The sequence below is a fragment of the Gobio gobio genome (assembly GCF_949357685.1).
Source record: "Gobio gobio genome assembly, chromosome: 2".
In the NCBI taxonomy this organism is placed as follows: Eukaryota; Metazoa; Chordata; class Actinopteri; order Cypriniformes; family Gobionidae; genus Gobio; species Gobio gobio.
This window is the reverse complement of record NC_137098.1, coordinates 40,926,194-40,952,557: the sequence shown is the minus strand read 5'-3', so window position 1 is coordinate 40,952,557 and position 26,364 is coordinate 40,926,194. Positions and strand designations below refer to the sequence as shown.

The 26,364-nt window shown below is 40.7% G+C and overlaps 2 protein-coding genes across 3 annotated transcripts; one reads left to right on the top strand and one right to left on the bottom strand.

Annotated features, from left to right (window-relative positions):
* Window positions 1–1,481: 1,481 nt before the first annotated feature.
* mdka (midkine a) lies at window positions 1,482–12,570 on the top strand. Of its 2 annotated transcripts, XR_013816079.1 has the most exons (6): window positions 1,482–1,644; window positions 6,824–6,906; window positions 7,065–7,232; window positions 7,387–7,548; window positions 9,224–10,634; window positions 10,980–12,081. XR_013816079.1 is itself a non-coding variant. In XM_079810856.1 (5 exons), the coding sequence occupies exons 2-5, from the start codon at window positions 6,825–6,827 to the stop codon at window positions 9,250–9,252; spliced, it is 441 nt and encodes a 146-aa protein (XP_079666982.1). In that variant the 5' UTR covers window positions 1,482–1,644; window position 6,824; the 3' UTR covers window positions 9,253–12,570. The 2 variants fall into 2 exon arrangements, 1 of the variants encoding a protein (XP_079666982.1); XM_079810856.1 differs by having other exon boundaries at window positions 9,224–12,570.
* On the bottom strand, window positions 11,851–25,461 carry chrm4a (cholinergic receptor, muscarinic 4a). The gene is made up of 2 exons (XM_079810855.1): window positions 25,120–25,461; window positions 11,851–14,440 (listed from the first exon to the last, which is right to left on the bottom strand). Exons 1-2 carry the CDS (start codon window positions 25,172–25,174, stop codon window positions 12,966–12,968), a joined length of 1,530 nt encoding a protein of 509 aa, XP_079666981.1. The 5' UTR covers window positions 25,175–25,461; the 3' UTR covers window positions 11,851–12,965.
* Between the last annotated feature and the right edge of the window lie 903 nt (window positions 25,462–26,364).

Sequence of the window (26,364 nt, the reverse complement as noted above, 5' to 3'; positions counted from 1 at the left end):
GCTTTCCCCTCAAAAGTTGATTGTTTAAAATATTTTCACAATGGCGCTTATCAATTCTAAATAGGGAAGCATTAATTGCTTATAATGGTATACTTTTAATTTCATATTTGTGATCAAATCAGTGCAATCTTACAATTACGTCGAATGCATGATGGCTATTACAGTCCTTTTTTTTTTTTTTAAAAGCAAAACCTTGAGAAGATGTTGTTCTTGGCTAAATATAAAATAACTTCTCCCTATCATTCTATCAAGAAAATTATTTTCTAATGCTCTGTGGTCACTTTTTCAGTGACATTTTCCCTCGTTATAGAGGCTGCTGTAAAAAAGCTTGATTGTGCGACAAGTGTGTGTTTGTTTATTGAGATTAGGTTTTATGTGAACACTGTTTATGGGTATGGTTTTATGTGTGAATCTGGCTCAGTTCTGTTCTGTTATATGTTCTGTTCTGGCCTGTCTCAGCCTGCAGAGAGATTGTTTATATGACTGCACCATTTGTCCTATTGAGCTGCTGTTTCCTGCCCTTAGGGGTCTTCAGACACACAATAACAAACTAACAACACACCCACATAAAGCAAAAAAAAAAAAAAGAAAGAAAGAAAACGAGCGCGAATCTATAGCTTCTGAAAACACTTTAATCATTTGCAGTATACACACAAACATGTAACAGAAAATGATTCAATTAGATACTTTGTTGAAGCTATAGCTGTTATTTGGAAATCAGGATATTACTGTGTTCATCAGTACGCAAGTATTTTACAGATTTAATTGGAGCAGGTGACCCTTTAATGGTAACACTCTGAAAACATTCCAGCCAGATTTGGACTTCCTTTTGTATGCATTATTTTTTTTCTTTTTCTTTTTTAAAGGATGCACTCTAAAAAATGCTAGGTTAAAAACAACGCAAGTTGGGTTATGGGTTATAAATGGACTTACCCAGCAATTGGGTTGTTTTAACCCAGCGATTGGGTTGTTTTAAGCAAACATTTAACCCAACCGCTGGGTTAAAACAACCCAATTGCTAGGTTAGACCATTTTCAACCCAACTTGGGTTGTTTTTAACCCAGTATTTTTTAGAGTGTGCATGGTTTGCACAATTCAGATGGTATTTGTTTGCACCCTGTAGTTAAATTGGAAGTGCTGTTCTTATAACCAGGTCTGTGTGTCTGCTTATATGTGTTTTGCTTTTTGTGTTTCCTGCAGAATGTGTGTGTGTGTGTGTGTGTGTGTGTGTGTGTGTGTGTGTGTGTGTGTGTGTGTGTGTGTGTGTGTGTGTGTGTGTGTGTGTGTGTGTTATTATAGGCTATATTATAATAATAGTAGTAATAATAATAATAATAATTATTATTATTATTATTATTATTATCATCATTATTATTATTTATTTGATGTTATTTTTTTAGGTTGACTAACCAGTCTCATGGCTCACTGTGCCTGAGGTCTATTGACTGAGCTGACGTGGGCTGTGACGTCACTGCGGGGTTAATTTAAATGGGGTTCAGGGGAAAGAAACAGATTAAATTAGTCTGGGGGGAAACAAAGAACAGGAGCGTCGCAGTAAAGCGGATGCTGGAGAAGAGTTCATACACGAAACTTCAGCGAGACTTTTCAGTGTTTCAGTGTGGGAACTTTCAATACAGGAAACAAGTGAGTTAAATCTGCTCTTTTCACAGCAACAGCTGTTATCTGACCAGTACATGGGCTTTCTATTTTATTTCGCTAAACTTTCGCTTGAAAAGTTATAAAACGAAAGAAATGGTTTAGCCTACGTAGATGTTTCTATCTACAACAATAACATATTTTAACACGAAGTGTTTTTCAGGTTTATTTTGTAAAGGTTATGGGACTGGTAAACGTTTAAAGAACAGCGTTAAGATAAATACCCAGTATGAATTCAATGACATGATTTGATACTCCTCTTGATTTGGTTTTAGGCGATTTGTTATCCATCAATAAACTAAAATAGCAGCCGTTCTGAATCGCGCAAACATAGGCTGTATAGCATCGGTCTGTGTCGCGCGCTGTTGCATTCATTTCTTGTATAGGAAGGATTGCAGCACAGGATGAGTTGTAAATTAAGAACATCAGTTTAACCAAGTAGAAAATGTCTATCCTACATGACCAAACTCCTCCGTGAGAGAAAGTGTAAGTTGTTCGTTTCTGCGTAAATTATAAGGGTTTTACTGAACAAACTTTTGAGTTGATAAAGTATTATTTTACATTTTGTTTTAGCTATAGTTTTTTTTTAATACTTTTAGTGGACTTTACTTTTTTTAAATTAGATTTCCATAATAAATAATTGTACAAAATATAAATAGCCATAGTATAAAACTACTACTTGACACTGATTTACACAGTTTACGTAGAAATACTACATTTCTAAACTACTTGATTTGTTAGCAGATTAATATAATATTATTATATCACAGTTTAAGAAAAAAATTAAAGTGTCCCTTAAATATATTGACTGTTCATAAAATAAATGTTATTGGCTGTCTCAAAACATCTGCCTAAGGAAACTGCTTTTTTGGGCCTCATTAGTCACCTTAGCTCTCACTCATACTCAATGTGCCAAGTTTCTGTGTGGATAGGCAGCTTATTGTGGCTATCTTTGCGAAAAAGAAAAAGGAAAAAAAAAGTTTTTTACACAAAACATGTTGTGGTCTGCACTAACCCAAAGATGCAGAACGTTTTGTGTGATGGGTAGGGTTAGTGTAGGGGGGTAGAATATACAGTTTGTACGTATAAAAATCATTATGTGTGTGTGTGTGTTCATGTTTTTCTATCCCGGTGGAGACTTCAACCTGGACTCATGGAGACTCGTGTCACCGTGGGGACCTAAATTGAGGTCCCCATGAAGAAACAAGCTAATAAATCATACAGAATTTGTTTTTGTTGAAAAGAAAAAGTTTTCTGTGATGGATAGGTTTAGGGGTAGGGTTAGTGTAAGGGGATCAAATATACAGTTTGTACAAAATAAAAACCATTAAGTCTATGGAGAGTCCCCACAAAGATAGTAAACCAGACGTGTGTGTGTGTGTGTGTGTGTGTGTGTGTGTGTGTGTGTGTGTGTGTGTGTGTGTGTGTGTGTGTGTGTGTGTGTGTTAGGGATCATTGTGCATTTAATGCTCTTGGTTTCATTCACTCCCTCTATCCTCTTGAATGGAGTGATTAAAGTGAGCACGGTCAAAGGGTGCAGGGGAGAAAGGAAGAGGACCTCGTTCCATCTTTTCTACTCTCGCTCTTTCAAAGTCCCTTTCACCTGACCTGCATTCTGACCTGCCCCATTTTCATTTCTCTCTCTTTAGACATTTTTCAGGGCCTTTTCATCCCAGAGTGGGACTAAGAAAGTGAAAAAAAGCACTTTTATTAAAGGGATTACACATTTAGCGCTATACCACTTCACAGCACTTCAGCAAAGTTGTAAACATTCAACCTTTTGGCCTCTGCCCTGTTTTGGTGTGAGCGTATGACACACAGAGAGAGACTATTTGGGTCAAAACAACAATCAGATCAAATAAAACATGAATGTGAATGATTATCAGTGATGAGCACAAGAGTATATTATACATAGACATGTTATTATTTAAGACACCCTTCATTCATGTTTTGTTAGCCAAACAAGTTTCATACTCATTGAAGGGTTTATTTTACATTACTATAGAAGAGAAATGGAGTATGTCTTGGAGGGATGTCACAGTGCGCTCTTGCCCTCCACATAGTAGCCGAAGGTTTAGTCTCAAGCTCTGGATGTAAAGAGCACGGATGTTGATTTTTTAATTTATTTTTTTAACTCTGAGCTCTCAGATTCACAGGCCTCCAGTGCTGTGCTGGTCAGTTTCTGTCAGAAAGCATTTGGTGTAATGCTTTACAGAGCTGGTCTGGTGACAGCCTGTGAGTGAGTGAGTGTGTGTGTGTGTGTGTGTGTGTTGCACACACCCATCAGAAAGAATAATGGGAGACTCACAGTGATTTATGACTGCTAGCCTCAGACCTGTGTTTGAGTAAATCTTGTGCTGAGGTGAACTTAAACAGCTGTTTTTGGTTTGAACACTGTCTCCAGACGTGTGTCTCCTCCCCCGTATCTGTCTGTCTGTCTGTCTGTGGTTTAGATGACTGATAAAGCCAGAGCTGACTTGAACTCCCCCTGCACTGTTTCTGAAGACTAACGCTCGGTACCAGCTTAGCCTTAAGGGCCTGCTTTGCTTTAGACTTAATGAAAGCACCTCCACTTAATGTAGTCTTTACAGAAAAACGCAGCGCCTCTAATAGAATTTAAGAGCTGGTGAAAGGAGAGACTCCAAATGTAAATCTGTAATTGAAAAGCAGCGCTGATAAGCGTGAAACTGTGCCATATGTCTAACTTTGAGTGAAGTGGGTCAGAGCTTTGTGTTGTTTTCTCTGCTATGGAAATGAGTTTGAAGTCCAGCTGGTTGTGCTGCAAGGGACTCGCACACTTGAACGCTGGGTGCTGGAACGTGCTGAAAAGATGTGAGGGGAGGAGAGAGGACCAGAGGTGGGGAGAGAAGAGAAACCGTGTGTGTCCAGCGGCCCCGCATTCCTCCGCGCTTGTGATAATGGAAGCCCCATGGCGTATGATGAGTGAGAAAGGCCCTCAAAGAGTGTGTGTTTCTGTGAGAGGAATGGGGCTTTTAAAGGGTTTTCTACCCTCAGAGTGTGTGTGGACCCAGCGGGTCAGAACTGCCTCGTTAGGCAGTCTGGAACACCCCCCATCATTCACACACACACACACACACACACACACACACACACATGCACGTATCACACAAAGAAGACTGCCTGATGAGAGATTTTGGAGAAAGGTCAGAGAAAAAAAGGTGAGGAGGGGGAATTTTTGGACACGGAGAGGGGGTGAAGACATTTTTGGGCCAGGAAAATGGGGGTTGGGGCACTCGAGATTTGTGTTTTTCTGAGAGAGGTTAGTCACGCTCCACTGAGCGGCTGACACTTAATTACTGTTTGGAGGGAGTTGCAGGATTTACTGGGTCAACAGAATATTTTATAAACGGCTTTAGAGAAGCATTTAGTGTCTGAGAGTGAGAGATGGAGGGGGAAAAAACAGGTAGAGAATTTTTACTGCCTCTGCTTATGGTGACCTATAAAGGCCTGGCGCCTGAGTGATGAGGGCCAGAGTTTGCGCTGGGACGGGTGTTTGAGTGGGAAGTTATGGCCCAGAGATAGTGAGAGTCCAGAATATATTCAATTCGAACACAATGGGAACAAGAGTAGCCGGAAAACATGTGACCCGATAGAGCCCTCCAGAGTGAAATGGCCAACGTGAGTGAGTGGACAGACAGACGCATCGACTACAGTGAATAGAGAGTGTTACGGTCAGAACGAGAGACTTGTTTGGACCTAATAGATGCTTAATTATCCTCAAAGATGATACAATACCGCTTTTCATCAGTCCAGCTCCTTCTGGCTGCTTTGAGTAGTCTTTTATTGCGTCTTACAGAGACCGTCCTCTCTTTCAACAGGAGATCAGCTTTTGTTACCGTTAATTGCTTTTCCTGCTAACAGAACTCTGAACCAGGGAGGGATGTCGTCTTATTGACAAAAAAAGTCACTCCCACACTGACAATGGTGCTGAGTTGTTAGTAAATGTGTCTGTGGGAAGCTGGCCGACGTGTGAATGTGAGTTCTATAATCTGTGTGGGTCCATAAGTCTCTGCGTGAGCTGCTGCTTCAGTCCTCTTGCCTTCATATCCACGGAGCGTTCCGGAAGAATGGCGTCCCGCGGCGATGATTCCATTCTCTTTAGACAATACGCTCCTGCTATCTCACAGCACGCGGTCGAATCATTGCCATGGAGATCACAAGCAGAGGCTAAAGAGCTCACTCACACACTCTGTAGAAGCAGATCTGTGCACATGGAGCAATCATCCTTTGAGATGATCCAGACAAATAAATGGCCGATTGAAAAATCTTTTATCAGCAAAAAAAAATGACTTTCTCGCATGCAATTCTTTACCTGCCATTCGCATTGTTAGTGGAAATAAACTTTTCCACAGTTGTTGTGAGTGCTGTGGGGTCCATGTTTTTCCAGCTTTCAACGCTGACACATGTTGAGAAGCAGAGCAAAAGAGTGCCATTTTTATACAAACATTTATTAATTTGCATCATGTGTACACAGCTGAGGACATGCAGAGAAACAACACAGATGTGTGGACTGTGAGTTTCTGGAGCTGGAAACCAGCAGAACAGAAGGACAGGTTCAAAGACACACGCCGGCTCGCTTTCTCTTGAGTCTGAATGGATGTTAGTCAGTTCTGGATGTTTATGTTTGATGATTCGCAGCAACAAGCTAGTACAGTGGCGGTGCTTTCTGTGCCAAGAACGTCATTATCATAATTCCAAGAAAATCACTCCGTATTCTCTCCTTTCACTAGCTCTTACATCATGCTCCCGTGTGATGTGTTTGTGTGCCATTTCTGTGGGTGTCTGGAGAAATTTAAGCGCTGTTGTTACATTATAATCTGGTGGCAGTGACAGCAGAGAATCATAGTCCTTCAGCACTATGACCTTTTGTGTTTGCACGAGCTAAGTCTGTGACATTTTAATAGCAGTCCGTTTTTTAATTCAGTCAGTGAAGTTGTAATTAATCATTCTGAATGATCATCTTCATCAGCTTCATCCATTCATCTCTAATTGGGAATTTGAAATATTAAAAGGGCAAAGTAACGTCTCCGCATAGATGGCTCGATTACTGTCCTGCCCTTTGATAACAGTACTTTTGACAGAAATGTTTCAGTTTCTGAAAACTGCAATTTTGCTCTGCAGCAGCTGATTAATCTGTGTTTTTCAGAATGCGTGGCCTGTTTTCCACCCTCATCGTGGTGCTGGTGGCCTTAATGATCGTGACTACAGAGGCTGGGAAAAACAAGAAAGGTATCAGACCCATCTCTCCCCTTTCTCCCATTAGTTCAGCTCTCATGCAGAATTGCACCCTGTGATCTGTCACTTTGAACCTTAGACAATAGTTTGTGTGATAGTCACCTGAAGGGAATCCCATGAAGTAATTGTGGTGCTTATGTGTCATGTGGTAGAGAAGAATAAAGGCGGTAAGGGTGATGCGGACTGTGCGGAGTGGCGCTTTGGCAAATGCGTGGCCAATAGCGGGGACTGTGGACAAGGCACGAGGGAAGGCACCTGCGACTTGCAGAGCAAAAAAATTAAATGCCGAGTTCCCTGCAACTGGAAGAAAGAGTTTGGAGGTAAGGGAAACTGCCTACCTTCATTTTTCATTATGTTTAGCCATCACTTTTATTTTTGCTATTTAAATGTTTGTTTTATGTGTTTTTTGTTGTTGTGCTGCTGTGTATTTCTGTTTGTTCTGTGCATTTCATATGTTCTTACCATTTCCTGCAGCTGACTGCAAGTATAAGTTTGGTAACTGGGGTGAGTGTGACGCAGCCATGAGCGCAAAGAGCCGCACCGGCACTCTGCAAAAGGCTCTCTTCAACGTCGACTGTCAGCAAACCATCTCTGTGTCCAAACCCTGCACCACCAAGGTCAAAAACAAACCCAAAGGTACATCCTCAACACCAAACCTAAAATTGACAGCCAGTGAGCACATCCTGATTTACACGCCTTCCTGGGTCAACATATTTTGTTGATCCTGGAACAACATTCCTGTCCGAAAATGTCATCCTAACCATTTAATCTCTACCCCTACCCATAATTTATCCCTAAAATCAGAGGGAAATGATAGGTGAATAACACTGATGTAAAACCACCTAATCCTTGTTGTAAGCCTAAACTTACATAAATGCTAAACTTGTCCCTCAAATCTGATTGGTTGATTGGAATGTTGTCTCAGGATCAACAACGATGTTCTGCCTTTAGCGACGAATGTTTTTTGTATGTTAAACTCAAATGTTAGTATTTAAAAATAACATTAAACTAATAATAAATCATTATTATTTTAAAATTAATTATATATTTTAAATAATGAATTAATAATATTTAAAAGAGCTTCCTTAAAGTACTTCAGCGCTGGGAAGATGATGTGTATTTAAACTGGGTCATTTATGCAGTAGAAATGTGAAATTATTTTTGAATTTGGTGCCTTCTAGACTGAGAAAAGACAATTTCTCTTTTTGTCTCATGTGGATGAAAGACAACAACTCCCAGAATGCACTTGCTTCGCTGCCCAACGAGGCCACTCCCAAAGCCACGGCTACCGGTTACATCTCTTGCCCACCGCGGCTCCACCCCACCGTCGTTTTGATATTCATAGTAATAAAATAATTTCGTTCAGTTAGCGAATAGACACTACAATTAAAAACTGAATGCGTCTTTTCAATAAAGTGTGAGTGAGCCGAACGAAAGTCACGGCACAAACGCAGCAGGAGTCAGATTTCATTCATCACGAGAGAAGAGCTGAGCAGAGCGGAGGTAAGCACGGCTTGCATTCTCAGCACGTGTCCAGTCTGTCGCGTTTTCAGATTGCATGTGGAAGCTAAACTTTCATAGGAATTCATTGAAAAGTTGAAACACTCACTTTTCTCCATACCGCTCCGTTATGAATGCCAGAGGCCGTGCGCATTTACATTCTGTGAGTGAGATCCCACCCCTGTGGGCGGGTTGAAAACATGTAGAACAGCTCCTACTTCTGGCTGTAGTCTTTAGCCTCTGGACAAAAAAATGCTCTGATGACGCAAATATCGTCATTTTGCATCATCGGAGGATTTTTTTCCAGAAATAAAATGCGTAATTCTCTCGTCTCAGGGGGATATGAGGGGGGAAAGTACCATAATTCGAATATACTACCGGGTTTCTACTGATACAAAGCTTTATGCTAAATCACTGAAGTAACCCTTTAAACACGCATGACTCAACAGGAGATATATATTGCAACTAGTAGTTTGGTTTGGTTTGGCTGAATGGAGACAGTAATGCGTGTAATCTGCTCTGGTTGTGTAATCTTGGCCTGTTGGCTGTGGTGGGTGTCTGAGTGGGATTCTGAAATCAATAATGAACCTCTGCTCATACATAAGAGGCAGATGTCTAAGTCAGTCCTTTTAAAGCATACGTTTGTGGTTAATGTGCTTATCTGAATGTGGATTCAAGCAATAACACTGTAGCATTATTTTTATAAGAGCATATGCATTTCCTAACCAGCGTGAGACGGGGAGGTGTCGTCAAACGGTTCGGGTTTACTGCTGGATCTGAATAATGAGATTTTGTGTCAATCTCTCCACAGGAAAGAAAAACAAGGGGAAAGGGAACTGAAGGGAGCAAGAGATCCAGAGGAGCAGTAAACACCACGTGGTCATCCGTCATCCAAACACGGCCTTTTATATCTCTACTCAGCGTTCTTCAGCTTGAGCGGGACTCGCTCTACAGCCACAAACACATAGCTTTAGAAGACTGTGACAGAGTAACATCTGAGTATTTGACACCTTACATGACTCTTTCATGTGTGAGGGAGAGGGGAGAATAAAATGCTGTTGTTTAGCGTGTGGTGCCCTGTAGTTGACCAATTCCTCAGCACACTCAGTGTCTCTCTCTCTCTAAAGGACAACAATCAGTAGAATCAAATCAATCAAACACATCTATTTTATTACTCTTTTACTTACGAATTTGGTTTTGTAAAATTGTAATTTACAGGATTATATTACTAGTGGGGTATATAAGTAGTGTTTGGATGTCACCCTTCTCTTTTTTGTATCATAAACTATAAAACTGAGGAGTGTTATTTGAAATAAAGGATTTTTCTTTTTCTATAAAAGGTGTAGTTTATGTAAAAGAGAAAATACCCCAATACTCTTACTTTTTCCTTTTGACTGTTACTTACAGATCGAAGGGTGACCGAGTATAATAAGATTTAGACTGCATGGAGAGGAGACCGTCTCCTCTTGTGCAAACATATTTTATAAGCATTTTAAGAAAGACAGTGAAGTTTTGTTACTGAGCTTTGTGAGTTACATGTTGTTAACTAAAGGTAAATGAGTGATGACAGTTCATTATTAAAGACACATGAGCCCTCCGGATTTTATGCAAACCCATATGTGTGTTCATGAACATGTAAAAGAACAAGCATTCTCCTCACCTCCTGCTCAGTGCGCTAGAGATCTTTATTAAGCTTTATTGAATAGAAAAAGAACCATACACTCTTATGTACACTGGCTCTTTAAGGGCAGCGGTAGATAAGTCCATAATTACAGTGTGTTCATTCCATCAGCTTCACTGGGGTAATGATCATTGACTTTGCCCTTCAGCTGGGACAGTTATACAAGGGATTTCTTTATCAATCCTTATACAATTTACATTTGAACATTTGAAGTGAGATTTTAAAAGACCAGAGGAAAGAGAGCATTGTGGGCAAAGTCACTTTGCTGTATTGGTCATCTAACAGATGCTAATGATAGACCTTTGCTATTTTCAGATTTGCAGAAGGACAATATTATGAACCGATCAGATTGCATGATTGAATATCTTTAGTGCAGTTATAGTTTCAGAACTCTCTGAGAGAACTATACCTATTCTTATGGTGATGATACACAGGGCAACTTTTTGAGCAATGTTGCTGTCAAAGGGCAACCAGGTAAGACACAGGGCTCATGACCGATCTAAAGTATCCAGATAGAAATTTGGGACCCACTTTATATTAGGTGGCCTTAACTACTATGTACTAACATTTTAATTAATAATTTGATACAATGCACTTAATGTGTACATACATGTCTTTACATTGTACTTACATTTTTAAATATACCTGTATGTAATTACAAATGTAACTACATAAATTAATTACAGATGTAATGACACTGTTGATCCTTCCCTTACACCTAACCTTACCCTTAAACTTACCCATACCACCACACCTGTCCCTAACCCTACCCGTATCCCACCTCCATATCAGCAAAAGTGTTTTGCAATACAATATAAACACAGTAAGTACATTGTACTTATTTTTTGATGTAAGTACATAGTTGTTAAGGCCACCTAATATAAAGTGGGGCCGAAATTTGTTGCCAATTCCCTAAGGGAAAGTGGCTGAGCAACATTGCCCAAAAAAGTTGCCCCATGTATTAGAGTTGGGGAGACTTTTTATAAAAGCATGTCTTAGAATGACTAAGATTTGTAGTGAACAGCCTACTTCAACATAGTCCATGTATCAGAAGACCAAAGCAATTGGCAAAGTTTTAACATAAAAAATCAAAAATGGAAATCTGGTTTTAGCTTATTTTGCAATGACATTTAGTCTGTCTTTACCACCCATTAAAAAGAGATTCAGAGCTGGTTTGGATATACAAACGCTATGAATGGAAATTTGATTATGAGGTAGAAACATGAAACCAAACCCAGGACGTTAGAGAGGCAAGTCTCTGCATCTTAAAATGATGCTAATGAATGAATAATCTCTCTTCCAGACCAGGCCTAATAGCAGACCGGAGTGCCATGACCTCTTTGGTTTAATGCTTTAAAGTCTGTAATTGCTGAAACCGGCAGCCAGCTTGTTAATAATGTAACAACATGAGCCCTAAAACATAAACACATTTCACCCTTTTGTGCTAATTCTGACCACATGTTCTCAAACACAAACCAGTGGGAGATCATTCCTTCAGGTTTACATGCTGCGGTTTCATCAAAGACAAACTTTGTATTTAAATACAAACTAGGCAAAACTATATTGCACCATGAGCAAACATTATGAAGTGGATATCTGCTAAATCGTTTTATATAGGGGGGGAATAAAAGCAATTTTCCATTTCTCAAATTTACGGACAGCCCTTTGTGCCCCGATTTAAACGAAATGCTTGAAATTGAACATCTTATAAACAGATTAAATAAATGTACTAGTCATCTTCTATTCTTTTTTTTTTTCAAGTATATCACAAATTATAAATTGTTTCAATAGTTCTGCATACAGACAACAATACATTTAATATTTAATCTGTAAAATCACATGAAGATCACCAACTGAATACAAGAGGAACACAAACATCCAGACATCCAATGCAGGAAAGAAATAATACTTTCAAGAGCATATATTCATCATAACTAAACATATTTACAGACCTCTGTAAGATCAGAATCCTTACAGTGACATTTCTCAGCTCAGTATAGAGTGTCTCATCCCATTTAAAGTCTATAATGCCTATCCCAATCCATTGAGGAGATTCTTTTGAATTCTGACCTATACCAGAACCTTAAGAGGATCACGTTAAGAGGATAATGATGACTAACTTCTCCCAGACTGAACCACATGCCCTGAATTTGTCGCTATGAATGTAATGGACTACGCAGCTGTTGTGGTCAGCAAGCAGCTTCGGTCTGTGACTTCCTTCATTTGGAAAGTGATAGGTGCAGGTAGGCTATAGGAAATGAACTTCAGTCTGGAGCGCCTTGCATTCGGGGACAGTCGAACAGGAAGCTTTACCATATGTTATTGTCTTTGGCTGTGATCCTCTGTAGGATGTTTTCAGAGAACTGGCACAGAAGTCCGGGTCAAAAACAGTGTCAATACTAACCAAAAGGACTTGATTGATACCATTTGTGCTGTACTGGGAATATAAACAAATCAATAAAATCCCTTCCTTTACCAAAGCTCTTTTGGTTTATACTTGCTGGGATTCTCTCTCTTCACTGTTGGAAATAATGCGCTGTCAATGGCCCGTCTAATGTAATGTCTGATCTTCATGTTACTGCAGTGCAGAGTTCAGTAGCAGCACAGCAATGATCAAATTACAGAAAAAGTAATTCTTCAGTGATTCAGTCGACTGTCCAACGCTCCATCATCTTCTTGTCAACACGGATTCCTTAATACATTACCTTTTGGTTATGAAGCACTGTTTAAGCATTATGGGACTATGAAGCCTCACAATGTACTGCACAGTACTTTCCAAAGCTTCAAAGGTATCGGGGCCAGAAGAGCCGGGACTGCCTTTCTACTCTCCATATCACACCCTCCATCTCTGCTAAATCCTTCATTCCTCAGTTCATCTGGTGCCGATGTTCTTATACTGGCACATGAGAAGGTTTTTGAAGGTCTTTTTGAAGGTAGCGTTACAGAGTGCATAGCAAGCGGGGTTGATGGTGCTGTTGACGTAGCAGAGCCAGTAGCCAATGGCCCAGACTGTGTCTGGAACGCACGACTGGCAGAACGTGCTGATTAAGACCATCACGTTGTATGGCGTCCATGTGATGATGAAGGCCAGCAGGATGGCGAAGATCGTTTTTGTCACTTTCTTCTCTCGCGCCGCCATCTGCCTTTTCCTCTTGACCTGGCTGCGGGCGATGCTGGCAAACTTGCGCGCCACCGTGCGTGGACGGTTCACGGGGATGGAGCGCCTCTCACCGGTGCTGTTCGGTGGGACGATCTCGATGGCTGTGATGCACTCGTCTCCCGCCTGTTTGGTGACTATCTTGATCTTGGACCATTTGGATTGAGGGTTGATTTTAGGTGCGGCTGTTGGCGCGGGTGTCGGGCCGGCCTCTGAAGTCACCTCACTGTTCGCTCGCTCTTTAGGCTCTTTAGGTGCTATGCTGGCCGTGCTGGAGTCGTTTGAGCTCTCCTTTTCCGGCTGCACGCATGAGTCAGCTTTAGCGGATACAACAGACTCGTCTAGTTTGCCGTTCTTCAGGGTGTCCACTGTAGAACAGGTATCCAGGCTGGGCTTAGGAGGAGACTGGTTGTTGTTGTTCTGCTTCAAGATGTGACTCTTGAGCAGACCGCTAGACTTCTTCTCTTTCTTAGCCTCGGGCATTTGCTTGGACACACGGCTGCGGCTGGCCAGAGAGATGTGCACATAAAGCACCGTCATGATGACCACCGGCAGGTAGAACGCAGCTATGGCCGTGCCGAACGTGACCGCGGGGTTGGAAAGGAACTGGATATAACATTCACCAGGCTCTACGGTCCGTTCTCCGACGATGAACTGCCAGAACAGGATAGCAGGAGCCCACAGGATGAAAGACAGGATCCAGGCGGAGGCAATCATGAGGCCGGCCATCTTGGTGGTTCTTCGTGTAGGATAACTCAAGGGTTTGGTCACACAGAAGTATCGGTCAAAGCTGATGATTAGCAGGTTCATGACAGAAGCATTGCTGACCACATAATCCAGCGCGAGCCACAGGTCACACACGACTGGGCCAAGCGGCCAGTAGCCCTTGATGATGTAGACGGTGTAAAGGTTCATAGAGAACGCACCGATGATGAGATCTGCACAGGCCAGGCTGAAAAGGAAGTAGTTGTTGACGGTTTGTAGGTGTCGATTAACCTTGATTGAGAGCATGACGAGGATGTTGCCCACAACGGTGACAAAACTGAGGGATCCAGTAACCAGTGCGATGAAGACCATCTCCACCGCCTTGTACGAGCTCTCGCCGTCCGCCGCAGCCGCTGCACACGAGCCATTGGCGCTGCCGCTGTCACAACTGAAGTTGGCATCACTGGACACGTTGCTCAAGGAGCCTGAAATACACACAACACAGATGCAACGCTATAAATGACAAAAAAATACAGATGTCAGAAGGGATGTAATCAGTGAAGATAATCCCAGGCTGATATAAATATTGGCAGAGTGATTACATTCAGGGAAACAGCATGACATTCATTATGATGCATGCTACTTCAGAGCATTCATTTTCCATCATGAAATATAAATATGCTGTTCGTATTTAAAGGAAGAGGCCCAGTTCTCTGTGAGTTCAGTAATCATGCTCATGTTGGAAAGAAACAAATTGGGGAAGCAAATCCTTTGGCGCACCACTGTACCATTTGTTTGGTAGTATGTGACCCAGCTGACAAGAACTAGGCTCTCAAAAGACACTTAGAACTTTTACAGTTATCATGAAACATACAGCCCTATACACCACAGACTAATGTATACTGTTGTTGTTTTATTTTTTTATTTTATTTGGGGTCAAACAAAAAACCCAATGTACTGTTATAAATGCTATTTGTTGTTTTAATCTTCATTTATGCAAATATGCACAACACATTTTTGTTTTATGTTATTATTAAATACAAATACAGTATGGAATATTTTACAATAAGGTTCAGTCCGTTACCATTAGTTAATGAAATAACTAACATGAAATAATGTTATACTTTTGCCGCAATATTCATACTAATACAATATTTCACATTGTGACATAAATGCATTATGAACAAATATGCATTATCAATGAATAAAAGTATATTTATACATTACCATTTACTGTACCTAGATTAATAAATGTTGTAAAAGTTGTTGTTCGTTGTTAGTTCATGATACCTAATGCATTAACTAACTGAATCTTAAATAATTATTGAGACATTGGGGTAAGCAGGATCAGGTGAAGAGAAGATTAATTAAATCCTCACCATTAATAACATGCTCAAGTTTTATTCAGATACACAAGCTCGACTCCTTACGACATTATCCAATCAAAGAACGCAAAGCTGCCCTGTCGTTAAACTCAAATGACCCCCTGGGCTTCCCAATGATCTGAGCTGCTCAGGAACAATTAAATACAATTATTAGACGGGGAACCCTGAGGACCTCAGTGCTGAGGGAAAATAATCATCGCAACCTTGATGCAGGACTTCTGTATACCCATTTACTATATGAACAATTTCTATGAAATAAATATTTATATTGCTTCATTTATCATAGATCAAGTAAGGATTTTGGTATATGAAAAATTGAGGGGTTTGGCTTGCCATTTGTGAATGTGGGCTGCATTTCTAGAGGTTTCGTCATGATGCATGCTGTGAAATGCTTGAAATTGAACATCTTATAAATAGATTAAATAAACGTACTAGTCATCTTCCATTTTTTTGTTTCAAGTATATCACAAATTGTTTCAAAAGTTCTGCATACAGACAACAATACATTTAATATTTAATCTGTAAAATCACATGAAGATCACCAACTGAATACAAGAGGAACACAAACATCCAGACATCCAATGCAGGAAAGAAATAATACTTTCAAGAGCATATATTCATCATAACTAAACATATTTACAGACCTACAATGACATTTCTCAGCTCAGGCAGCTAGCACAGGGCACACTGTACTACCATATAAAAAGGCGAGTAAAAAGGTACATAAAAAAATATTTTTAATGTGCAAATGTGAGAAGCTTTTTCTTTCAGGTCATGAATTATCCATAACCTTCATGTATAGGCTGTGAAGCTGTTGTCATACTGATAAAGTATTAATCCATTGGGCAATTAAAAACCTATTTGAAGCGACTCAAGACAGGCGCTGTTTACTGTGTTTAGTGCACAAAATACTCTAAAGAACGAACGCAAATATCTTTAGGCATTTTAAAGACACTTCATTATTGCCCATTTTAATTCCTAGAGGAGTTGATTCTGTCATATCTTTTGAAGGTTGCCATCTTCTGGATAAGCAGAGAAATTACAGCCTATCACTATGAATAAACACGACTAAAGACTTGCTATGAATGCTGCTGCCTGCCTGCATTATTCATTGCTTTTTCTTTTTTAATTTGATGCTTTAAACTATTCTTGATTAGTAAAAATCTTTATTTAAATCTGAAATCTGTTTCCCACCAGAGTAGGGACCCCGACCCAGCCCCTCTCTTTATCTTTATTCTCTCTTAAAACCACCTGACTGATCATCAGCAGGCATCAAAGCGCTGCCACACTCCGGACGGCCAGACACCACATATCCTATTCCTTTTGAAAGCTTTTGACAAAGACACACATTCTCTCATCCTCTCTCATACCAACACTGATCACATTTCTTAAGGTCTATGGCTATTGGTACTTAGAAAGCGATGAAGTTGATATAGTTTGGGTCTTGCTTTATACTTCCCCCCCTCGGGTGTAGGTGATTCAGTGTGGGGAGAGGATTCTTTACCCCTTATCAAATATGAATCAGCAATTACTCAACTGTGGATTCGAGCAGAGCGGAAAGATAAGCGCCAAGTCTCATTAAATATGAATCAAGAATATTCATCTGATATCACCGTGGGAGAAAGCTCTCCAGGACTGTTTTCTTGTACAATTTGACTCTATACACAAACCCAACCCCTAACACCACGAACTCTTCCACTGAAGCAGAACAGCTGAAGTTTGTCCATGTGAAGCTTGTCATGCTGCTAGAGCCAGGGTTAGTTATAGGGCTGCGCAATATATCGAAATGATCGAAATATCGCAAATGTACATATCGCAATATGCATATCGCAAGGGTACGCAATATCTGAATGATTATAATAGGCTACTTCAACATTGTGAAAAGTGTACGTTTTAGGTTGACGCATATAGCAGAGAACAGACTTGCTTGACGTTAAAAAGAGTTATTAAATGCAATAACTTGCAAAAAACAACTCCTTGCAGTCTCGCGCTGTCTGCTGTCTGCTGTCTGACACACACATCGAAACGTGCACACAAGCCGTTCTTTTTTTCGTGTCTTGTTACACACTCGAACTGTCAAATACACACACAGTTGTGTCAAAATGGCTGTCTTGATGAGTATTCATGTAAACACAGTTGGTTATGCTTTACGTGAAAGATATCAGTTGGGGAAAGAAATAGATTTTACACACTTAAAGCAAAATCGTATAGCATATCGAATATCGCATTATTTAACAAGGATATCGCATATCACATTTTTTTTCAATATCGCACAGCCCTGGAGTTTTTAATTTAATTTTAGAATTTAGAGGCAGCCAAAGTTATTAATGTGCTAACTGGTATCATTTCAAATGTTACATTTCTCTTCACATTCAAGTGCTATTTTATCTAGCTGCTTTTTCTTGTGTAATGCAGATGTACTGCAAAGTTTTCAAGTTTTATAATATATATAGCATGATTTAAAACCTGTAATTAAAATGAATTAGTTGTCGGTTAACAGTAAATATTTAATTTAACAAAAATGTTTTCATTTAGTTTTCATTGTAGTTTTGTTAAAGGAACACGGCAACTTTTGGGGACTTTATCTTATTCACCGTATCCCCCAGAGTTAGATAAATCCATACATACCATTCTCATCTCCGTGCGTGCCATAACTCTGTCTGACGCTCCCACCGCTAGCCTAGCTTAGCACAAAGACTGGAGGTAAACGCTCCAGCTAGCCTACTGCTCAATAAGTGACAAAATAACGCCAACATTTTCCTATTTACATGTTGTGATGTGTATAGTTACATCGCGTACTAAGACCGACGGAAAATGAAAAGTTGCAGTTTTCTAGACCGATATGGCTAGGAACTATATTCTCATTGCTGCGTAATAATCAAGGAACTTTGTGCCGTACCATGGGTGCAGAGGCGCAATGATATTACGCAGCGCCTGAAAATAGGCTAACTTCCGTCAACATAACCAACGTGACAACCAGCTTGCACAGAGAGTGGGGACTATTTTCAGGCGCTGCGTAATATCATTGCGCCGCTGCACCCATGGTACAGCAGCAAAGTTCCATGATTATTACGCAGGAATGAGAGTATAGTTCCTATCCATATCGGTCTTGAAAATCGCAACTTTTCATTTTCCGTCGGTCTTAGTACACAATGTAGCCTAACTATACACATCACAACATATAAATAGGAAAATGTTGGCGTTATTTTGTCACTTATTGAGCAGTAGGCTAGTTGGATCCATTTACTTCCAGTCTTTGTGCTAAGCTAGGCTAGCGGTGGGTACATCAGACAGAGTTATGGCACGCACGGAGATGAGAATTGTATGTATGGACTTATCTAACTCTGGGGGATACGGTGAATAAGCCAAAGTCCCAAAAAGTCGGTGTGTTCCTTTAAAGATAATGATACTGTGTCTCATCTGTCCTGCTGTCAGTCCAATAAGTGTGCAGACAGAAGCCATTTGTCATACAACAGCAAGACACAATGTGACAAGAAAAAAAAAGCAGAACCTCATCTAACCACACACACACACACACACACACACACACACACACACACACACACACACACACACACACACACACACACAACACATGCACATTCCCTGCTGCACACATCACACGTGTGCATCGCAGAACCAAAGGCAAGGTTTGAGGATCACTCACAGTAGTTGAAGGTTAGTTGAAAAGCTCCACCACACCACCATAAGACTGCTTTGGCTGGAAGCTTAGCTTTTCTGCCCGGCTACCTCTGATCTGATCTGATAGATCATTTTTGTCATTAAAAATCTCACAGTTGGAACCAGAACTCATAAACAGAATAATAGCCACAGAAGGCCTAGCATTCAAAATGAAATCTGTTTACACAAACAGTCTGAGACAGAGTGCATGTATAATGAGACATTCAATGTCAGGACAAGTCACTCTTTCTGATGGCTGCATTTTCTTCCTATATGTTTTACATTCATTAATATTCACTACTTTCTTTCTTTATTCCAATCGTGTCGGCCTTTAAAAATACTGGCCCCTTCAACGGCTGCACCGAAACGTCACCTAAAAGAGCCGTCGTTGTGTTTGTTTGTTTGTTTGAGGGTTTTCCCCTCTTCTGAAGGTTAATATTCAGAGAGTCAAAGCTCTTTGAGGATGGAGTGACATTTGTGTGCTGAGAGGGTGGCTGAGCTTTGAACCAGCACAATACCGGCACTGACTCTCATGTCAGGAGATAAAAACAGTCTGGAACATTTCAACATGCTGACAAACATCTCAGCAAAAGCCTGCGCTAAACATTCGATTCTTGCCTTTCCCAGCGAATTTTGAACAGATTGTGCTGTTGCAGTAAAGTGCCACTTTGCAGCTTCATTGAAATTGATGGCGAGCAAAGCCACCACCCTCCTCCTCCAAACCGCAGCTGATTCTATCTGGCCCGTTTTTTTCTTGTAGTTTGTATCCGATGGGCGGAACTGAATATCCATAACGGAGACAGGCAGTCGATCTCAAATTAACCAATGATTCCTGTATCTCGCTGCATGATGAATACGTGTCATTGACGCATCTGTGTACGCTACTGAAACCAGACACTCAAATGTACATCCGCTTATAGGAAATAAAATATTATGAGGAGATGTGAAAGCTTATTCATGGATTCGACCCAAGATTAGAGCCATTCTGCTCCTAAAAAGGATCAACAAATGTACAGTAAACCATACCGACCTCTCATATTTTAACATAATCTACCCAATGATTTATCACCTTAAATGCACGATGCAGCCTCAAAATGGCTAAACAATTATTACATGCAAATTAAGCGAGTCTATTTTTGTGATAGGATCTGGTTCTAAAGTTCTCCCACAGCTGTGGATGTGGAGCTGGCAGGATGCAGATGCAGAGAGGGTGATCGGAGCTCAGTCTGCAGCAGTGAGATAGGAGGTGTCTGATCTCAGCTGGCTCTCAGCAGCGCAGCAGCTCCGTGCCTGATCACAACCGTGTGCCAATGCCGCGCAGATGTATTCCTCTGCCCCATTCTATGTTCCTGAGCTCAATGTCCTAAGCGAGTTGATACGGGACCTGCTCGACAGAGCTTTGAAAAACAATACCAGTTTAACCGCCACCAAGAGGGCGATAATCTTTGACTACAGAATGACCCCAGAGTGGTCATTGTGAGAGCAGTGGTATGTCAGTGATGTGTTAGGACGGTATTAATAGTGCTCATTTCTAACTGAACACCATTAGGCTGAAGGAGAGCTCCACGGCTTCTATAATCATAATAATTCATCTACCCTCACCTCTGCTCATCTCTCTCTCTCTGGACACATTCTGCACATTAACTCCTTATTGATGACCCTTATCTCTCCCTCTCTAAGCACAGTTGCTCTGTTTTACTTTTTCTTTTGCTCAAGTCAGTTATCCAGTATATGTGCTTAGTGTGATATAATTCCTTAAACACAAACCAAAATCAAAACCATTCTAAAAATTGTTTAAACTGACATAACTGCATCAGGGACACCATTACATGCAATAAAATGTCTATTACTGCACATTGTAATTCATAAATACCGGTAGTCATTATGCAACACTGCATATACAATGATTTTTAATGTTCTCTTTTATAATACATAATAAAAGAGAGTACATTAAAAATGAATGTTTTAGAATGAATTATTATTAAGAGAAATAGAGAGTGTAGAGGAAAGAGGAAAATCAGCATGTTATAGTAATGTTTGTGTCAGTATCTTCAAAAAAAAACTGTCATTGTTCACAGGAGACTCCTTTCTGCACTGATGCTAGAGCGTTTAGGCTGTTTGGCTGCATGTACAGTGAGGCGGTGACATCAAAAATACAGTGAAAGACGTTTCCAGAGTCTCCAAAGCGAGTCACAAAGCGAGACTTTTTTATATAAGCTGTCAGTCTCTCCGCTGTGTGTCTCCTGTGCTAAGCACTGGGATGCAGAAAACAGCAGCTGTTGCTCAAACACTTCCCTGCTTCACACACACTGGCACAGACTTTCATGAAGGATAAAATACTTTTCCATTTAATTGAATGACGAAGAACAGGAAGGGAGTCAACTCAGCTGCAGAGGATTTGACTATGGATGTAGTCACACACGCTTGTCTGCACAAACAAATGCATGCACACCGACAAACACATTGATGCTGCTCATTTAGGGACCCTTTTGGGACTAAAAGCAGAAAGCCTCCAGTTACCAGCTGGCAGCTCGAAACATAAAGCCATCTGCTACCAAATACACTGTCCCCCACCAGTACAACTCTAAACAATACAAATCTCACATGAATATCAGTTAATTAACATAAACATCTATAACAATGTGTCAGCATACAAATTACAAATTGACAGGTTCCTCAGAACCATCAAAAAATGTTTTTCATTAGTGTTTTAATGTCTTGTCATTGGGCCCAGCAACAGAAAGTGTCTTTGACAATCAAACGTTAGAGTTTGTTAAGGCAACCAGGACACACAGACGGCACACAGGCCTCTGCCGATTCGGACAGACATCGCAGTGGGAGTGTGTGTGGGCTGCTTTGTGGTCTGTTCATCAGACTCCTCCTTTGATTCTGCTATGTTCTCGTTATAAGATCCCCCATACTGGCCACTGGCAAACTAATGACTCTCTCGTTCTCTCTCCCACACACAATTCTAATTCTCTGCTAATTCTCGGAATATTGGAGCGAAATCAGGCACAACGCCCTGCTGCGCTACCGTTTAGGAGCATTGATTAAGCTGATCGGCAGACAGACGATCAAAACTTCAAAAGCCTTGTGACAAGTGATGCGACATCCTTAGATCAGTCCTTTTATACATTTTATACAACTAGTGAAATATTCTAGATGTTTCTGATTGGCAGATAGTCTAAGAGAGATGGTGATGTGGGTGATGGTTCCCTGGTAACTGTGCCATTGTGAGCGGCATGGAAAGAACATTTGCCATTATTGACACACACCGACCCTCAACTCACGCAGTTATCAGCATTAATATCTCCAGTAGGTAAAAACAAATTTGTCTAAGTCAGTGTCTGACTGCTTACAATGGCATTAGGTTGTATTCATCATATTGATAAGTGCAAAGTTCAGCTTTGCTTTTCTCCCAAGATGCTGAAAGATACACTAAACCCCATTGATACTGCAATTTGAGTCAATTCCTATGAGAAATGAATGCAAACAAATATAAAAACTCAATGCCAATAACAATTACATAAATAACAATAATACTCAATCAACCCAGTGTGAACTCTAATCCCACAAGCACAGCCAGTCCCCAAACACACAAGAGTCAACCTAGGGAAACCAAAGAATTCTCAATGAAGATTGATGTTTGAATTCAACCAAAAGATGATGTTTCAGAAGATATGATTGGTTGAAATCCTTGATGTAATTATCTAACATTAAAATAATGAATAAATACAATTTTATTATTTTGAGTTTTTTCTTTCTTGGATGATCCCTCAAAACAATTAGGTGCACGTTGACAACAGAGGGCGCCATTTGGGATCAGAATATCCCATGAGAGGCTGTCCATCACGATACAGTGCTGAAGGCCGTGTCCGCTCAAGTCTTTTGCACAGTAATGATATACTGTACTGACAACCAAAATGTGCCACGTCTGATGAAATATTTAGTCTAAAGGTGTCACAGGTGATGCAATTGTTGGGGACCAGTGGCGGAATGCTCAGAGCTAAATGCCAATCCGGCTGCTTCAGCTGTTATAGCTCCTCTCTCTCCCTGATGAGAACCACAGAGAACTGGCTGGGTCTCCAGGCATTTCATTCTGTTCTGTGTTTGTGTGTGTGTGTGTTTGTGTGTGAGTGCGTGTAACAGGGCGAAACAGCAGCATAGCGACACACTTTCGTCTGTGAAACTGGGTTAACACCCAGCCAGAGACAAAGAGAGCGAGAGGAAGGGAGAGGATGAGAAAGAGTGAGAAACCCCGACAGACACAGAGAGAGAGAGAGAGACATCAGACTTTTACTCTAGGGGATTCTTCCAGTACTTTACCAGTTCAAACGGTGAGAATCATGGTCACAGAATCAAAAAGGCGCCGTCATGCGCAGGAGTCAGATGTGATTGAGTCGGTCAGAGATAACGGAACTGAGAGATTTGTATTCTTTAAAATGCTCTCCGATTGAACTGTGACAGCCACTCAGTCTTTTCGTTTCTTTCCCCCATGTTCAGCGCCCCAAAATGTCTGTTTGTTTTCTGTTTTAATGTCAGATTGGAGAGGGGAGTATCAGAGGGGGATTGTGTGCCTGTTCTGTGGTGATATGCATTCTGCTTCTTATGAGCTTAAAAGGCAAGATTTTGAGAACTGGATAGTTTTTTGATAAAATATACATGTGCATTCGGTGCTGCATATGGGATTCCTTGATGATTCTTTGAAAGCTGATATTTGCCATGGAGACCAGGGTTTACTTTTCCTCTTTCTTATCTATTTCAAACCTATACTTTTCACATAACAGGTGGAACAGACAGAAAGTCATTGCTTGTTCAAATATACATTATATGTACAGTATATATCGATTAAGAGAGAGAGTGAGACAGACAGAGAGAGAGAGAGCGAGAGAGAGACATCATTTTTTTTTAGGATTTTTGTATATGGTGGGGTGGGGGTATAACATTGGCTTATGTTACTACTCCGTATTAATTATAAAAGCACAGCCTACAGCAAGAGACCACAGGGGCTTGACAATCCGGTCCTGAGTGGCAGAGACAGAGTGAAGAGAAACCAATGATGAATTGGCCAGAAACTACTTTTTGCCTAAAACCTACACTCATCTATATGTAAACATCAACACTAATCTCACTTAAATGTCAATCAGTCCTTGTCAAATCCACCCTCAGCCAATGCCTCAGGACATTCCAGCAAAAATCACTACAGAATCCCTCATCAGTCACACACACACACACACACACACACACACACACACACACACACACACACACACACACACACACACACACACACACACACACACACACACACACACACACACACACACACACACACACACACACACACACACACACACACTCACATAAAATGATGTTTAAAGTGTTTGATGATTAAATTATTATTTTTTTCTCTCTGCAAAAGCATTACAGTACCAATACACAGAAGCATAAATGGAACAAACATTCACATATAGGATAGAATCATACAGTTCTGGTTTGGAGCAAGTTCAAGCCAAAGCTGTTTCAGTTACACAAATACATCATAGGCTATAAGTTAACTTCTGTATCTAGAATTAGACTAACAAAAGCATTATATTAGGAATGCACTCAGAGACAAGTCCATGTTTCTCCAAACCACTCCAGTTTACATATAATTTGAGTAAAATATTTCAAATGGAACTGTAATTATTTGATTACATGTATGTTTTTCGAGACGTTGATTTACATGCTGTTCTATAATGTTCACTTTGTAGTCCATACGGAAATGGGGTAAACAGGTTTAGCCATTTTGTTGGTGTCTTTAATTACCATTAACGCTTCTTTCGAATGCTTTTGTAGCTCATTCTGAGAGGGTGAAAAGGGATCTACAAAATTATGTAACCTACATAAACAACAACACAAACCTTTCTCTGCCATCGTGGAAAGCACAGTACAGGACAATTGGAGATTTGTTGATACCGTCACGAGTCTTTGGACATGGGCTCGGTATACTGTACTCCCACAATGAACACATACATTGCAATTCTTTGTTGTGATAAGGAACTCTTTCTTTTCTAACTCTTTCGTGTCATACTTGTGTGCCTTCACTCGCAACTTACCGTTGAAGTTCCAGGGCGCGAGTCCCTCTGCTCCAGTGCTGTTAGTTACATTCATGTTGCATGATTTAAAAAATGCTCAGCCAGCCAGAAGAAAAAAAAAGAGAAAAAGAATCCACCCTTCCTCTTTCACTCCGTCAAGTCTTTCCTCAGGATTATTAGAAGGGCTGTCCTCATCTCTTGACGCGCGCGGCTCTCGCCAGCGGTGAGAAAGCTCATTAAGACTCTGACCATCGCGACTGGCTGCTCACCTAAACACACCTCGAGCGAGTGGTTTTCTCTAGATCGACTCGGTTTACAATCCGCCAGATGTGGCTCCCATCTGCGCGAGCGGCTCTGATCTCTTTCCAGGAGTTTAGCGCGCGGCTGAGGCAGCGGACTTTCAATGATGTCATCTACCTCCAGCCAATCACCTGAGAGTCCGCTGGTTCCACTGATTCAACATATAGCTTGCACTGTCCTGTGATGTGCTCTCAGCCCAGCACTGTCTGTTCTCACAAAGTCTAACAGCATCCTTCCAGATAAATGCATTTAATAATCGTTTTACAGATTGTCAGATAGACCTCATTACAGGATAGCCTGTCTTATCCTAGGCGGAGGGCGAACCAACTGCAGGGTAAAACAACGTGTGAATATATGGCGGGTTTGACTTATCACATCTTAACTAGAAACAAAAGGTTTTTGCTGTTTTGTTTTTTGAAAAGTAGCCTATATGCTTGTGGTCACCTGGGGTTTCACAAAAGGTAGTTTACAAGCTATTGAAAAATCATATCAACAGGAGGGCGTTTGAGAATTATTTATCATAGCCTACGGATTATAGCCTAGTAAGATAGGCAGTAAGATAGTTGACAAACAATTTGAAATACACAACTCGACAGGTTGCGCCCCAAAAATGTCCCAATTTAAATTTATTGTCTGCCGTATATTGGGGTTAAACGTCCCACTCTATACCTTAGAGCGACGCTTCTAAAATAAGACAGACATGTTATTCTGTCACCATATAGTAAATGTATTCCACAAACGACGTAAAATAAAGTTGTATGCCACTGATCTAATGAAATCTTTACACTGGGGAGGGGAAACTGAGCAGGCGGAATTCCACAGCATCTGTGGTCATATACTACACAAATTATGCGGGTGGTCAAGGGAAGGCTAAGCTTTCCCCAGCCACACACACACGCTCCGCCTATGTTTCTTGTGTCTGTACACTGGTGGAATTGCTTATGATGAGTGTGGCTCTCAACATAG